General features: G+C 37.6%; 1 protein-coding gene across 2 annotated transcripts; it reads left to right on the top strand.

The window, feature by feature from the left end:
- Positions 1–1,189: 1,189 nt before the first annotated feature.
- rhoca (ras homolog family member Ca) lies at positions 1,190–15,735 on the top strand. Of its 2 annotated transcripts, none has more exons than XM_058402356.1 (5): positions 1,190–1,346; positions 8,218–8,375; positions 11,947–12,067; positions 13,039–13,169; positions 14,111–15,735. In XM_058402356.1, exons 2-5 carry the CDS (start codon positions 8,220–8,222, stop codon positions 14,282–14,284), a joined length of 582 nt encoding a protein of 193 aa, XP_058258339.1. In that variant the 5' UTR covers positions 1,190–1,346; positions 8,218–8,219; the 3' UTR covers positions 14,285–15,735. The 2 variants fall into 2 exon arrangements, with proteins under 2 accessions (XP_058258339.1, XP_058258340.1); XM_058402357.1 differs by having other exon boundaries at positions 1,221–1,371.
- The last annotated feature ends 482 nt before the right edge of the window (positions 15,736–16,217 follow it).

The raw sequence follows: 16,217 nt of genomic DNA on the forward strand, positions 1-16,217 counted from the left end.
GGGAAGGAACTCCAACTCTCCAACACCAACAAGGGATTCAAAACACTCCAACTCATGTTACACATCTGGGGCTGTCAATGTAGCAGGTTGCTCTCTTGCATTTACTGCTGAAGAAACTGCTGACAAAGTAGCACAAATTATTCTTAAGTGTTTAAGGCTATATTATCTGCTGAGATTCAGCCAAAAAAATTGACCAAAATCTTACTAGAACGTGCTTCACTGTGCAGATGAACAGTGATTCAAGGTATACTTTGAAAGCAACCCAATTATAAATCAGCATTTATCATTCACACCCCAAAGCTTCCCATGAACATGCAGCATGTATGCAAACAAATTAAAATAAAACTCCTGTTAATGAGTAGCTTTTTTTGAACACAGAATAAATGTATCATCAATATCACTGGCTTCTATCACGCTCCTCACAAACTCATCAACCAAGTCCAGTGACAAGTTCTGACACAATGGCTAACAGTGACAGCATAGCCTTCTTTGGCAAACTTTTTTTTAAATCCTACTCATTTGGGAAAATGAACACTACCCTTTTTTCTTAATCTGCTTATCTAGCTCCTAAAAATAGTTAGGATTGGTGTTTGTTTTGTTTAGTTTTTGTGTGCATTCTGTTTTATATGTTGGTTTTTGCTCCTGTTCCATTCTCAGTCAGTAATGAGAGCATCAAAAGACTTTTCCAAAATCAGGTCTACAAAATTAGTAGTGTCTGCCATAGCATGCAAAACAAACAAACAAACAAAAAAAAGATTTTTTTTAAGAAAGAAAGAAAGAAAGAAATTTGCAGATTGTTAGCTGTGAGTCGGCTTTGTTGCATTGCATGAAGTCATTAGCAGTAATGCTAGGGCTGGGTTAAATGTAAATGAATACATTTGTGTGTTTTATTCAACAGCATTACTCAGTGTTGCCAGTAGATTTATTTAGTAAGAAGCCTCCACTATCATGCGGGAAATTAACTGCACTTAATTTTTTTGTCCAGCAGATGCCACTAGCACTGTGCTCTGTGTTGAAAAGCTTTCCGAAACAGTTGGGAGGGAAGCCACATTACTCCAGGAAGCCTCATCTTGCCATCGGTAAGGAATGATGTCATTATTATCGGCGGCGGAGGAGGCGGGACTGAAAAATTCCTAACGGCCGAACGCCTTCCTCAGCCAATAGGAATTTTACGTCCTCTATCGCCAAGTGATTTTTTTTCATAATGTGGGCGGGGCTATTGTTTGTCAGCTTGGTTTCTTAGCAATAGAGCAGAGTCCAGATATCCAGTGGTCCGCTGCAGTGAAACTTGGGAACGAAGAAGTGTGTAATCGTGTACTGGAACATCGGGAAACAGCGGATAGAAGGTACTGATTTTTTACAGTCGTGGAGGTGAGGAACCAGGTTTAAAATATCTAAGGAACTTGGGAATGTTGGTTGGCAAGTTTTTTTTTTGTTGGTGTGTGAAAGTAGCTATGTGGTCGCGCGCTTATCTGAAAGTGTTCTTTGGTCATCTGAAAGCTTTCTTATTGGGTGGTTGGTCCGTTAACTGCCCTTTCTCTGTAATTAGTCTTCGGTAATGAGAATAGTTGGGCGATGTCCTGTTAACCTGATCTGAAGACCACCTGTTCATTTTAGTAGTCCATTACATTGGCAGCTAATTTTTCTGGGTGAGGTAAGTAAAGATAGCTCGAAAACAACTTCACCTAAAATCCCAGCTTGGAGCGATAGTTCGGGATTTGAACGTTTACCGTCTCGTCCCGATGCAGTAAACAACGATCTGCCTGCTTGATCTTAACCTAGTAAATGTAATCATTTTCAATGCCATTGCTGTCGATTGTGCTGTTGTCGTTAAAAAAAATCATACGCCTTTAGTAGATGTCCTTCCGACACAGTGTACAGTTAGGAGAGAGGATTTGTTTATTGCAAACGTGGTGTAACCTGTCGCAGTCACAGGGCGTTGTTTGGACTGCCTCTAACAACTAACTTACGTCGAGTCACACAAGTACTCGAGAAGACGGTAGCTCCCCACTGAAATAAAGCAAAGATTTGGGAATGATGATGTGTTATGGATCAGTTTGAAACAAGGGCGGTCAAAGAAAACGCTGAATTCAATGCTTTGTCGTATTAGAGGTGTAGGCCACGGCCACAGTGGAAAACATCCCGCTAGTTCCCTAAGCCACGAGGAAGAGCAAGAACTAGGTCAACTTCCAAACTAGTGACCTGGGAACGCGACAAGCTGATAACAGCTCTTAATTACTGTTGCCCTAACAGTCTCAAGTTGTTAAATTCAGTTTAGCTGTACTATTTTGCAGTCCTAAGTTTCATTAACACTCCTGGGCTCAGAACAGTTTATTTCCCTTGAGCTGTCCTCGAGGCCCTGGACTGTAGGGTTATTATGTAACTTTTCACTTGGAGCCGAAATAGACCTGTGTTTGTACTGGGCACATATTAGGAACACACAAGGACCTGTTGAGCTTGGATGAAAATGGCGAATAAAATAAGTTCTCTTTAAGCAGTACTATTTTTTTGGCCTCAACACTTTCAATTAGTGTTGTTCGCTTATGAGGGTGCCTGAAGTCTGCTCCCAGGACCAAATGCATCCTTAGAAGAGATGTTAACTGGTCTAAGACTTCTCTGTACATATGATGGGCAGCCTGATGTCTATGATCACGGCAGTAATCTGTGTTAACACAGCTGGCTAAAATGCAAGAGCTTTTTTTCCCCTCTTATGCTACACCTGCAAATGAATTTACAGAATGAAATTTAGTCAGTGCTATGGACAAAAAGTACAAAACTAACAGTGATGAGGGGCCATGTCACCAGAGCTAGAAACCATTGAGAACGAAAAACCTTATGTGAAGGTTTAGAGTCTTAAAGTGTTTTCGCAACCAAGTATTAAAAACGACAAGTTGATTTATATTGTTTGTTTATTTAATTACTTTTGGTCCCCTACAATTACAGGGACCACATATTTAAAAAGTGCAGTAACTCTTTCATCCTTCAGCTAATTTGGGCACAATTAACCTGAAAATACCCTTGAAGCTCTCCAAAACATAAGCATATTGGTCAAGTTAGTGTGTCATGGGCTTGCATGGCTGCTTTTGGAACCAGGCTCACTAAACTTTAGTTATGATGGTAGCAGCAGAATGAGAAGTCTACAGAAACGCATCCTATCTAATTTGGAGGAATGTCAGCATGAAGCAAGAAATTGACCCTAAACACATTCAACACATCAACGAACAACTTCATCTAGAGGGAAAAAAAGTGGAAGGTTTTAGACTGGCCAAGTTAATCTCCAGATTTTAACCAAATTGAGCAGCATTTCATCTCTTGAAGAGGAGACTGAAGGGAGACACCCATCAAAACAAACCACAACTGAAAGATGCTACAGTACAAGCCTGGAAAAATGTCAGAAAGAGAATGCAACAGTTTGGTGATGTCACAGCAGGCAGGATGCATTTATTGTAAGCAAGAGACATGCAATTAAAATGTAATGAATTTTAATGACATAATGAATTAAATGTAATTATTATTGACTCTAAAGTCTTTTAGACTCTCTCTACCAATACTTTTGCATACCTAAATAATTGGTAGCCTTCTACTAAAGATCTTTAGCCTGAGAGAGAGAGAAAGATAGACTCCAACATTTGGGGATATTTGGGGATTTCGATGAGTTCTAATCTCTATTTTAAAAAAAAATAAAAAAAAGTTTGAAAACCCCCTTCAAGATAACTCCCTATTTATTAATAGAGATGATGATGTGTTTTGTTAGTTTTTACTGTACAGTTCTCAGATACTGTTTCACTTATTCCTTTGGTGTGTGACTCCAAATGTATGTTGATAAGCACATCACAAAAAGTGCATATAAGTAGGTTTCTTAAAGTGAGTCTGTTGCTCCAGATAACACAGTGGTTTGCTAGATGGGATCTTTTACACATGCGTCATATTGACCATCATGCACTGTCATGCAGTTGTAATTGAAAGCCTGCTTTTGTCAAATGATTAGCTTCTTATTAATTCTCAAAAGGCCATTAAACCAAACATACAAATGTTACTAAAATATTTGAACCATTCATTTGGCCTTTAATTGAGCTGTGTGTCATTATTAAGTCCAGACTTTGCTGTACATATTTTCCACCACAGGGTCTGTTCCTCCACACCACAAGTCTTGTGCCTGACTCTTGGCCTGTCTCTGGGCTCTCTGTAGGGGTGATGTAATCAAACACTACACAGTACCTAGTAAAGAAACTGGGAAGTTCTAATTCACAGTGTGCTCCTGCCCTACATCCCTGACTGTTGACAATTCAAACACAGCAACAGAGACGTCCTGTTTAATGCCTCTGGCTGGTATTGGCACAAACTGGCTTCTTCACTGGCACAAAAATGAAGCTATGTGCCCTATCTACTGCTGCAATGAAAGGCATTTGAGATTCTGCAAAAGAAAATACACGACCTCACCTTCAAGTTTTCACTTAAGTGCTTGTGTATTTATACTAATGATTAAAGTATTGACACTCCTGTGTTTGTGTGCATTGCAGCCATCAAGTAAAAGTTTGCTTTACTTTATTTTCACTTAAATATTGAAATATTGCTGTGTTTTACTGAGAGAGAAGTGTGACATTGTAACATCAAATGAGATATTCTGGTTTCATTTCATTTATTTGAAGATTGAACAGTATTTTATCTGAGGGCTAGATTGAAGCCCAGATTACACTACCATGACTCTGGGTTCGCATCTGTACCGAAGCTGTGAGCTGATTTGTTCAATCGCCCTGTTTGTGTTTTTCCTGCCTTATGTTGAATCAGGAAGACATTGTTAATTTGTTGAAAGTAGGATCAGGTTAAATGTAACAGGAAAAAAAAAAAAGATGCATTCCCGGACTGGAGCTGGGATTCAGTGATCTAATGCACACACCCTCACCAGCTGAGATAAATAGATAGTTGGTCAGTCTGGGCAAAAACAATAGAACAATTGTATACAGCATCCAGAGTGAGTGGATTCTCTACTCCTGGTTATTGTGGCCTTTGTACAGCATGTGAAGTCATTTCTAGCAATTATAGCTGAAAACAATGTACCTCTGTTTTATAGTTTACATGTAAAATATTAGTCCGTGTTCATTTTATAGGTATTTTGTTTTTAATTTCAAGTCCGAGGGCATATTTTAATAGTAAGCTGAAAAATGTTTTGTGGCCCGTTCAAATGTATAATACTTTAAAACGGTTAATAATTTTTTTTTTTTTTTGAGTTTGAGTAGTTTTACATTTGATCGACTAGACTCTATAGACGAAACTGTTTGCTGTGAGTAGAGCAGAAAGGCAATGAGATCAGGAAGCAACAATCACAAGACAGAAAATATTGACCTTTCACACAGCTAGGGAGGGGTACAAAATTACATCAACGTGTGATATTAGATTGGTTTGCTTCAGAAAAAGAGAAACAGCCATGAAAACATCACAGTGGAAAATGTTAGAAGATCCCCTTTTTTATATATATATATATATATATATATATATATATATATATATATATATATATATATATATATGTTATATATATTTTTTATATATATATATATATATATATATATATATATATATATATATATATATATATATATATATGTTTGTCACGCACCTTTTGACCACGTCTGTTACTTGTAATACTTGTCTACAAAGTTTTTAGACACAACTATATATCGTTGCTCTGATTTTAAACTAGCACGTGTCCAATAAGAACTCATTTGACGAATTAAAGTAATCAGAATGGATTATTAGAGTTTGCCTCCATCCCTCAGCCCAAGTCTGTGTTTAAGAAAAGCTTTACAGTTTACAGTCATTGTTCCTTGATACAAGGGAGTGTTCAAAGTTCAAAACCTCACTATGTAATAAAGATTATTGATTCTATGACGTTGTAGGGAAACTAAGCTCATAATGCTGTGTTGTATCCTTCTTTAATTCCCGAAAAACATGAAAGCAAAGACCTTCACACAATGAGTTGTCACATTAGATTGTAATGAGAATCTTAGAAATTCATATAAGTGCAATTCCAACATGCTGCCTGCAGCTGGAAGTAAGCAATAAACACAATATCTGTCTTGTTCCATGAGGATACACGTGTTCACTCCCCAAAAACATTTATGGCGAAGAACACCCTCTTAGTTCAGTGGATAATCTCACCTGGGGATTTGAAGACTCGTACTTAAGAACTACTGCTGTAATCATGAAGACTATCCTATGCTCATCCCAAGACTTTTATTGATAATGTGCTTATACTGTACATCCTTTCAACACTGTTACCTTAATATGATTTATACTCCCTCTCTCTAGTGTCACCCAGAAGAGGATGGGTTTCTCTGGAGCCTCATGTGACTTCAGGGAATTCGTCTTTCCTACTGTTATGTCTGTCTAGCCCAATTCTGAAAAAATAAGTCGGTACACATAACATCATGTGTAACATTATTATGATATGTTGAACAAAACATGGGAAGGACCTTGAACATGTCCTACTGCGCACACTTTTAAGAAAGCGTGTGGTTTCCACCATACTGAAACATCCCTTGTGTTGTACCATCAAACCAGAATAACTGGCTTGATCTGAAACTCTTACAGGTTTGTTTTGTCAAACAGAAGTGAAATATTTGGAATGACTCAAACGAAAGTCTGTCAAACGTGTGGAGTGTATTTCCAGTTACACTGTCATTTGACAGATTCAGGGAAATGATAGGGAACTCCCAGGTCTGTGTGAGTGTTTCGTTTCGTGCATGATGCATTTCAGAAATAAATCTATCTAATGTAATATTTTAAATCTGACTATTCCATGGGGCATTAAAACATCAGTTCAAGACTATTTTTAGCCTAGTTACAAACCCAAAGTAGTTATGTGATAAAAACCAAATATAGGATTTTCACACATCTTCAGTGTTGTGTGAAACCAGTATTATATGACACCTGGACAGTCTTTTACAGAAACAAAATTGCAATTTATATACAATTTGTGAGTTTGTTTTGTATACAGTTTCCAAAACTGAGATACACATTTTGTTTTCCCATTTCATAAAAATAGCTGGCTTGAACCATACGTAGGGTGTGTTCAGGTAAAACAGTGTTGAAGCCTTCAAAGTGGTTTTGTCAGTGACTTTGTCATTGCTCAGGTATGCATTTGTGTATTCACTAAAGTTGTTTTTCCAACTCTAAAGTGGTTCGGTCTCTTCATCTGGCCAGTGTTTTGCCGTGATGCACACTGATACTCAGTCTCAATTTGAAGCTTCTGCTATAGGGGTTATCTTGATAACCTTGTGCTTTATCTGTTAGGTGTGTGAATTGTGAAGAACATCCATTTTACTGAGTATCACAAAAAAATGTCTGTGCAACATTTGCTCTACTAGGCTATTAGGAAATGCACATTTTGGAGCTGATTGATTTAAACTGAATCCAATTATGCTGTAAATGCAAATCTGTGGGAGTGCAATCTGTGCACAGATAACCAATAGTACAGCCTCCTCACTCGGTTTATTCCCAGTGCAGAGTGGAAGGGTTTCATTGCTTGCTCTCTTGCTGTTGGACGGAAACAAAACCTGCAGTTGTGGGTGGATGAAGCATTGTATGCAATGCATTTTGGACCAAGCTTTAAAAATAGTTACTTTACTGCTCTCGGCACAATATAACAAGTGGCCAGTGATGTATTTTGTGTGTGTGTGTGAGAAAGTGTTCAGATCTTAGAAGGAGGTAGGGAGTGGGTGATCAAAAGTATGCTGCGTTTCTTTACTGGTGCTCATTATTGTGGATGTGCATGTTCCTCCCACACACATCAGTGCTTATGAAAAGCTGCTGTCAATCGCATTGGCAAGGTGGTTGTTAAAATGCTTCATTAAAAAAAACACACACAAATACACACTGTGGGTTTCAATGTGTAAAAAGGCCAGAAACGGTGCAAATGTTGCATAGCGCACTGATTTCTGGCCTCGTCAGCAAAAGCTGAGGGCATTTGAGAATGGTCTTTAGTTTCGAATGGCAGGACACTTGCATATTATACTGTATAGTCTATAATAGGAGTGATTTGCATTATCCTCATAATATTTTGACCAACTTGGTATCATCTTTCTGTTTTATTTTGGTATATATCTGAACTCCAACAAGGAAGGGAAAAAGAAAGTGTTAAAAACTTTGTTTTTCTGGTTGTACCTGTTGAAATCTGCTTATATGAACATGTAAAAAATGTTGCTCTTGTTCTTCTAGGCATGGCAGCCATAAGGAAAAAGCTGGTGATCGTGGGAGATGGAGCATGTGGAAAGACCTGTCTACTAATAGTGTTCAGTAAAGATCAGTTCCCAGAAGTCTATGTGCCCACTGTGTTTGAGAACTACATTGCTGACATTGAGGTGGATGGCAAACAGGTTGGTGGTTTGGTTTTTGTTCGTTTGTTTTAAAACTTTTGTAAAAGGATGTGGTGAGTTTTGGCAATTAATTAGGGCTACTGCAGGACTAGACAGGATCTCTAACAACAGTACACATCTGGACACGATCTTTTCGGGAAAACCAGGCAGTGAATTGTGGCAAAAACGAACTACACCCACAGGCTTCCCCACCCTGATTTCCTATAGTCTGTGCACTTTTTAACATCCGGGGAGGTAAGTCAGCTCCAGTCTTTTAAATGGGTGATTAACTAGGACATGTATTCTTTTTAGAGATCTGGCCCTGTAAGCCTAGAAAAGTTATGTTACTGAATGTACTGATATGTACTGAATCAAAAATTTAGATGAAAATGTTTGCTATGTATGTGTAATTGGCGGCCTCTACTGAAATCGATGATGATGATAAATTGATGATTCTGGGGTTGACTTATGTCTCAATTTTATATATAAATATGAATTTATGTTCATATATTTCAGGGATTGCCACAGATGTACCTGTTAAAGCAGCACAATATGAGGGGTATGAGTATTATAAGAATAGTGGATCTGATTTACATAGGCAATAAAATACTGAAAATCTTTCTTTTACATATTGGTAGAATTCTGAAATGTCCTCCTTCTGAGAGCAGAGTTTGTGATTTTCAAGAGATCCCTATATGAAGGCAACCATCGAACTTGTGGTATTGGTCAGTGGTTGGTCATTAGTCATGTCCCGACATTTAATGGACACCGATAATGCCAGTCTTCCTCTGGCTAGTGCTATGGCCAAGCAAAGAACGGCCATAACAGGAAATGGCTGTACTTGCTTGTTTCCTGGCCTGATTTGGGAACATGGATGTCTGGATATTCCCCCCTCCCAGTGGCCCTCATGGGTTGATAAACAGGTCAGTTCATTTCCTGTGAGTGTGTGTGGGAGAGCTGGGGTGGGAAGTGCTGCTTCTTCGGCATAGGATTTTGTCTGAACATTAAGGAGTGTTACATACTCTGGAGTCTCCTTTTGCCTCTTTCTTTCTCTGTGTGGGGTTAAGCTCCACAGAATCTACCCTGCTTGAGAGCAAGCTTGCATGAGATTTAGAACCGTCGCCAACCCCAGCAAACCCTAAATCCCTCCGGCCAAAGCCAAGCATTCTATACTCTTCCTCCACTCTCTGTCTCTAAATATAGCTCCTTTTTCCTGCCTCTGCCTTTTTTTTTTTAAATGTTTGTTGCTGAAGCTTGAGTGAGGAGAAAAAGAGGTGTCCTATATCTGTGTGTTTCAGTAACCTTCTTACAATCTCTGCTTGAATACACAATGTTTTAGATAAGCTCATCCACAGCGTGTGGTAATGTCCATATCAAGAATGAGATTAGGATATGGATGACTGAAGCTGCTCCTGTGTCAGGCCCAGCAGTTTCCTCCCAAAGGATGACTCAGCTTTGCAAAGTCTGTCGGTGCTCTTACTAAGCTCTCAGCCACAAGGGAGAACATCCTCCTTTATTTTATGCCCCTCATGCCAAAGTCCAGTATCTTTTAGGCATATTTTAATGAACTGTGATGGTTTCAGCTTCTCTTAGGATGTTTCTTTTTATTATTAATTTGCTGATTGATATAAAAAGTATGGCTTGAGGTCATATTTAGTTTGGATTATTTATATTACATATTTAGTTTATTTTTACATAAAATAAACTTTTTATGGTATTTTTTGTTTTGTTTATTTATTTATTTTCTTCATATTTTGCTACAATTGAACCTGTTTCTCTGCGTGAAAACAGCCATGGTATCTGGCATGCTGTTAAGTTACAAACATGCATACATAACCACAAGGGAGCAGTTTGATTCTTCTAATCTTCCATTTGTGAAAACCTATTTTCCCTAGAACATCTGTTGCCTTTAACTATGTATTGTTTCCCTAGGGTGAAAATATAAACTTACACAAATGTAAAGTCCATTTTGTTACGATTATCATGTGGGGGGAAAAACAAAACAAAACAAAGAGCTTTTAAGTGGGATATAAATATGGATGAGTAGTTAACAATACCGTTAAGCACAATAAGAGCTAAAAAAAAAAAAAGTTTCACGCGTCTGCGACAGCTGGTAATTTTCCATGGATTGGCCCAATGACCACATTGTACCTCCACGCAAGGAGGAAAAACCTCAAATGACACATTTTATTCAGTTCTTGTGGTTGGCAAGTTTGAGAATTAATTGTTAGTCAATTGTATAATGTTTTTGTGCTTTGTGACTGCTTGTTCAAGTGCACTTGTGAACAATGATGGTGTCATTGACTCTGCTAAGCCCCAGGACACAACAGTCCACAACATAGCAGCCTCAGTCTGAGACTCAGCCATAGATAGAGCCAGAGGTTCCACCTATGGTTTAGCCATTTTATTTATTTACTTACTTTCTTACTTACTTACTTACTTACTTACTTATTTACTTATTTATTATATTTTGCATCCCTAAAATTATTCTTTCTCTTTCTCAGTGAGAAAATTAGACCAAATGCAAAGTGCATTGCTGTGTATTGGTTGTGTTTAGGTAAAGGCACCACATTACTCACCTGTATTTTAATACAATTGAAATGACGTAGCACTAATCTCTGGTGGTGAGCGGCAGGATCCCGTGCTCTCACCACCGTGGCATCAGGAGGGCATCCGGCCAAATCCTGTGCCAAATTCAATATGCGGATCTGATGATGCACTGTGGCGATTCCGAACAGGGAGCATCCCTAAATGATGTAATATTAAAGCAGAGTTTTTTTCCCCCACTCCTTTAAGAATTTGAAATTGACCATCTCATAAGTCACATACACTGTGTATCCCATGGTCCTGCCCAGCGTAAATAGAGAGTAAAGACTGCTTTTCTGTCCAATACTATTCATTATTCTTACTGCAGGTCTAGCATAAATCTGATGTGGAATTATAACGAGCACTAAGCAAGCAGAAAGTGCTGATGTGCATGATGGGAAAGAGGAAGGAAGAGAGAAGGGACGAGAGCTCAGCCTGTCAGCATCTATAAATATTTTGGTATATCAACTAGTTTCATTTCCTACAGCTTCAGAAGCAAGCTTGCCTAGCTGACATTCTTGTTTCATCTGTTATTCATTTTTTGCCCTCTAGTGGACCTGTTCACTATGTGCAAGTGTGATGGCAGACACCTACACGACCACACACAGATATAGAAGTTTAAACCAACCCTAGGAGTTTCCATACATCCATCCTATGTAATGTGTGTGTATAAAATACAATAATATACTATAATAGTATCAAAGGAAATAATATAGTGAAAAAAGTGAAATGCATCAAGATTTTTGCTAGAGTGAGCCAAGCACAGAGCATGGGAAATATGTCGATTTTGCTACTTTTGGTTGGATGTAGCCATTACAAATGTCAAAGCGTTCCCATGTCTTACAAAATGTGTGTGTTAGTGTTTATCAGAATGGCAAAATATACTGTCTCTATAAAAGCGTCCTGTGATAATGATGAATGGAATCCAGATAGCCTTTGGCAATGAAAGTTTCACTCTGCTATGTTGTTGGACTTCACCATGATTCCTTTGTTTTTTGACTGACAGGTGGAGCTGGCACTGTGGGACACAGCAGGTCAAGAGGACTATGACCGCCTGAGACCACTTTCATACCCAGACACAGATGTCATCCTTATGTGCTTCTCCATCGACAGTCCTGACAGTTTAGGTATATTTATCCATAAATGTTTTTCTCATACCCAAGTCATACGATTCTTATTTTCTGCTTTGGGCATATATGTCGAGTTGGGTTTTTTTTTTACTCCCTCCTTTTAGTTACAGTTAATGTACATGTACATCAGCTGACTTTTCCTCATGACTGAGTCATGTGCAGGATCATGGCAGTTCCAGCTGTGTGTTGATGCTGTACTAGATTTATGGTGAACAGATAAACATGTTAATTGTATAAATGGTCTCATGGATCATCTTAAAAGGCAATTTCTCCCTCTTATCAGTGCTGAGACATCTTGGGCAGATTCTCTCTGAGTGTTTGAATAGCAGGATGTCTGAGCTCTGGTTTGTCTTAGTGAGTCACTGTAGCCCTAATGACTTTTCTGAAAACAAAAAGAAAAGTCAGTTTATCAAATCTGTCGTGGGTGACGCTGGTTATACTTCTCGGAAATACTTAGTGTATCACTCAAGATTAATGTTTCTGTATCACAATTATTAGCTTCATAGTAAGACCCTCAATGCAGAAATAGTTTGAATATGGGCAGATTTCTGTAATATTTCTTATCAGTTGATGGTGCATCAAACGTAAGGTGATTTTGTCTTGTACATCCATTTCTTTGGTCATTACAGGCTCTTCTATGAGCAGATAATTTGGCTTAATTTTTGGAAAAAGACTTTCTTGAAATGAGTAAAACTGTCTATAAATAGTTGTAATAATCATCTATTTGGTTTTATAATCTTATAATAGGCTATAGAAGATGCATATAACTTTTATTCAGAATATTTTCCCTTGCTAAAATGGAAATGTTTAGTGTTATAAATATTCATAATTAGTGTAACTCACAGAAGGTTTAACTATGTGGCCTGTTGCTTTGATAGACATGAAAAACCTTAATAGTGGTATAATTATTATTTAATATCCATTTTATTAATGTAATTAATTATGTATGTATGTTTTTAATTTATTAGAGAATATTCCAGAGAAGTGGACACCAGAGGTGAAACACTTCTGCCCCAACGTTCCCATTATTTTGGTGGGGAATAAGAAGGACCTACGGAATGATGAGCACACTCGGAGAGAGTTGGCTAAGATGAAACAGGTAGCTTCCCTTCTTGTGGTCCACAGCATTGCTTAAAACAGCCCCATTAAAAAGCACTTATGTGGTGGTATTACTGCCACTTTGTGCTGCATGAAAATCCTCAGCATCTTTCAAGCACACATTGCACTAGAACTAGTGGCTGCCTGCCAAAACTAGGAGTCAGTGATGCTGTAAGCGTCTACACCACTGAATTATTTTTTTTATTTATTTATTTATTTATTTATTTATTTTTTTTTTTTACAGGTGGGGTGGCACAACTCATTGAATGGGACTGGATAGTGATAATCGAATGCAGTCTTTTGCACAGTGCTGTTCACGAGAGAATTCACTATGAATATATTTAGATTTTAACTGGCACTAAAGAAAACTTGAATTCCTTCAGGGGCAAGTGGGAGTGGGGTTTGACAAGTTAGCTACACTACATTCCACTACACTACATACAGTGTGATCTCTTTCTTAGAGAAATTATTTATTTATTTATTTTATTTTTTTTTTATTTATTTATTTTGCTTTAAGTGCATTCTTGCTTGCTTTCATTATGTGCCTTGTTGCATTTTCCTGCTACTGTCCAGACTGGTCAACTTTCTAAAGTGGTGACCAGTCAATATACAGTATTAGTCAACTGATAAGGAACAAATAGTCATCTAATAAGGAACAACTTAATTAACTGTAATTTCCTTAGAACAAAAATGATTAAACATAATTCTGGTTATTTGTAGTTATTTAAGCTAAACCTGAGGTCAGTCTCAGATAAGATCCTTAGTATGTTAAGTTTATATGTATTTTAAGCCAATGTATTCATTTACAAAATCATCCCATGCTCAAAACATACTATAATTAATTGTTATATAATTATATAATTGTTAATAATTATAAATAATTGTTGAAGAGTAAAATGTACTCTTAACATCTCTACTGTATCTGTCCTTATTTGAACGCAGGAGCCCGTTAAACCAGAGGAAGGACGGGACATGGCCAACCGCATTAGTGCCTTTGGTTACCTGGAGTGCTCAGCCAAGACCAAGGACGGGGTGAGGGAAGTGTTTGAAATGGCCACAAGGGCAGCGCTGCAAGTGCGGAAGAGGAAAAAGAGGAGTGGCTGCTTGATCTTGTGAGGGGATTTGTGGAGTCCAGCAGAAGCATCTGCCGATGTCTAGAAATATATGGAATTCAACGGCCCATGAAAGAACATTTGATTTGTAACCAAACAGCATCTGTGTACTGTACTGAATATCGCATATGCATCAAAAGGACCAAGACTGACAGTAATATAGGCTGGTGCAAGATGATATATTTAGTTTTATTTGCCTGTAACACTTGTTACAGAGTGAGATTTGCACCTGAATAAGATCTAACTATGCTGTATTATTTGTTCATGTTTCAACACTGCCCTGATCGTAGCTGTTATTTCTAGATGTGACATCTGAACGTTTTATTTGAACTGCTCACAGACTTGTTAGAAGTGATTAATTAACAAAGCATTGTGTGTTCATGCAGTGATTTGAATGTAATTTACATAGTTTATTTGAGCTTCTCTGAAATGTTAATTGACCTTTTTTTCCTGCTAATGGGTATGTTGGCCAAACTATACACCTAAATAACATTCAGTGATTGGTGCTATTATAGCATGTGACATTGGTATTCCCCAGTCAGTCAGTCAGACAGGTACAGGATGCACAAATTTCCATCATGGTGCCACTGATGTACCTACACTGGATATAGACTGACGTATACCATAGCTGCTGCTCTGATCTGCGAAGCAGTAGCCAAGATTGCATTCTACTGTACTCAGATCAGTATGCAAAGAGGCAGTGTGTAACCAGTCAAACAAACAGGAGAACCCAAAGGCTGCCATAAATATTTAATCAGATTAAAACGGTCTCTTTGGGCACACTTTGAAATTTCAAAGCATCCAAACATATACGCATAAGATAAATGGTTTTTCTGTTTGTTTTGAGTGTGTCTTACACACATCTACACACTTCCTATTGACCTCTGTGCCTTCAGTTGCTTTTTGAGTTTTCACCGTGGGTAAAGCACTGAATGTATTATTGGAATCGGTGTTATATTATTAGAAGTGGTGTTATTATATAGTCTTGCATGCCGGTCACATTGGTGTTGGTCTGAATCCTCTGTACTGTCGTCCATTTTTGTTTGTTTGTTTTTTCTTGCTTGCACCAAGATCCCATATCAATAGTTTACACTACTGCCCCCTTCAGGTGATGAGTTATTAAAAATCTGTCAAATATCACAGCACTGTCTTAATGCTAAAGTTTCAACTCACTGCTGTTTGTGTTCCTGCACTCTTACAGTAACATGTATGTACTGTATAGTAGATATTCAAAATAACAACTTTATTAACTAAAATAGGAAACTGCTCTTCATTTGTAGTATCTAGTTTTAGTTGGCTAAAGAATATAAAAAGTACAAACCAAGTATATAATGTGTGGTAAAGTTCTGAAGTAAGAACTTGCCGGAGGTGTAAGATAGCTCGATGTCTCGCTCAGTAATTAAGACATCATACAATTAATACAGCACAAAAAAATAAAAGAGCACAATATCTACACTTCATTTGTGTGTTTGATCCTTTGTTTAAAGCTGCATGAGAGTTAAAATGTTAAAGTATCTTCCTTTCTATCTGAAGGTCTGGAATATGGAATCAGTTCGAAACTACATATGTGCAAACACTAATATGTCTTAGTAAGGAACAGTAGTATTACAGTATAAAATATTTGAATGAAGCAAAGCCATGTCAATGAACAGTTTTTGGAGTGAGCTGATTCTGTATAGTGTGTTGCCTTTTCAGGATCTTAGACAGCAGTGTGAAAGAAGCATTGAATGTAGAAATGTTTTATATAAAAGTGTTTTATTGCATTTATCACCCAACTCCAGTAAGAATATGATGTATGAACAGAACAGTCAAAAATTTCATTAAAATAAATTTCCCCCATTCTGGATCATTGTTTTTTTTCCTCGAAAATGTAAGTAGTCTCTTTAATTAACAGATTAAAACATAGCAGCTCACATATTCTTTCAACTAGACAAACA

Source organism: Hemibagrus wyckioides, linkage group LG11, assembly GCF_019097595.1.
Source record: "Hemibagrus wyckioides isolate EC202008001 linkage group LG11, SWU_Hwy_1.0, whole genome shotgun sequence".
Lineage (NCBI taxonomy): Eukaryota > Metazoa > Chordata > Actinopteri > Siluriformes > Bagridae > Hemibagrus > Hemibagrus wyckioides.

Bases quoted from the DNA above. Each gene is read 5' to 3' on its own strand.
- rhoca (XM_058402356.1), top strand. From the start codon at position 8,220: ATGGCAGCCATAAGGAAAAAGCTGGTGATCGTGGGAGATGGAGCATGT. The intron at 8,376-11,946 runs GTTGGTGGTTTG...TTTGACTGACAG, and splicing joins TTGAGGTGGATGGCAAACAG to GTGGAGCTGGCACTGTGGGA. The intron at 13,170-14,110 runs GTAGCTTCCCTT...ATTTGAACGCAG, and splicing joins AGTTGGCTAAGATGAAACAG to GAGCCCGTTAAACCAGAGGA.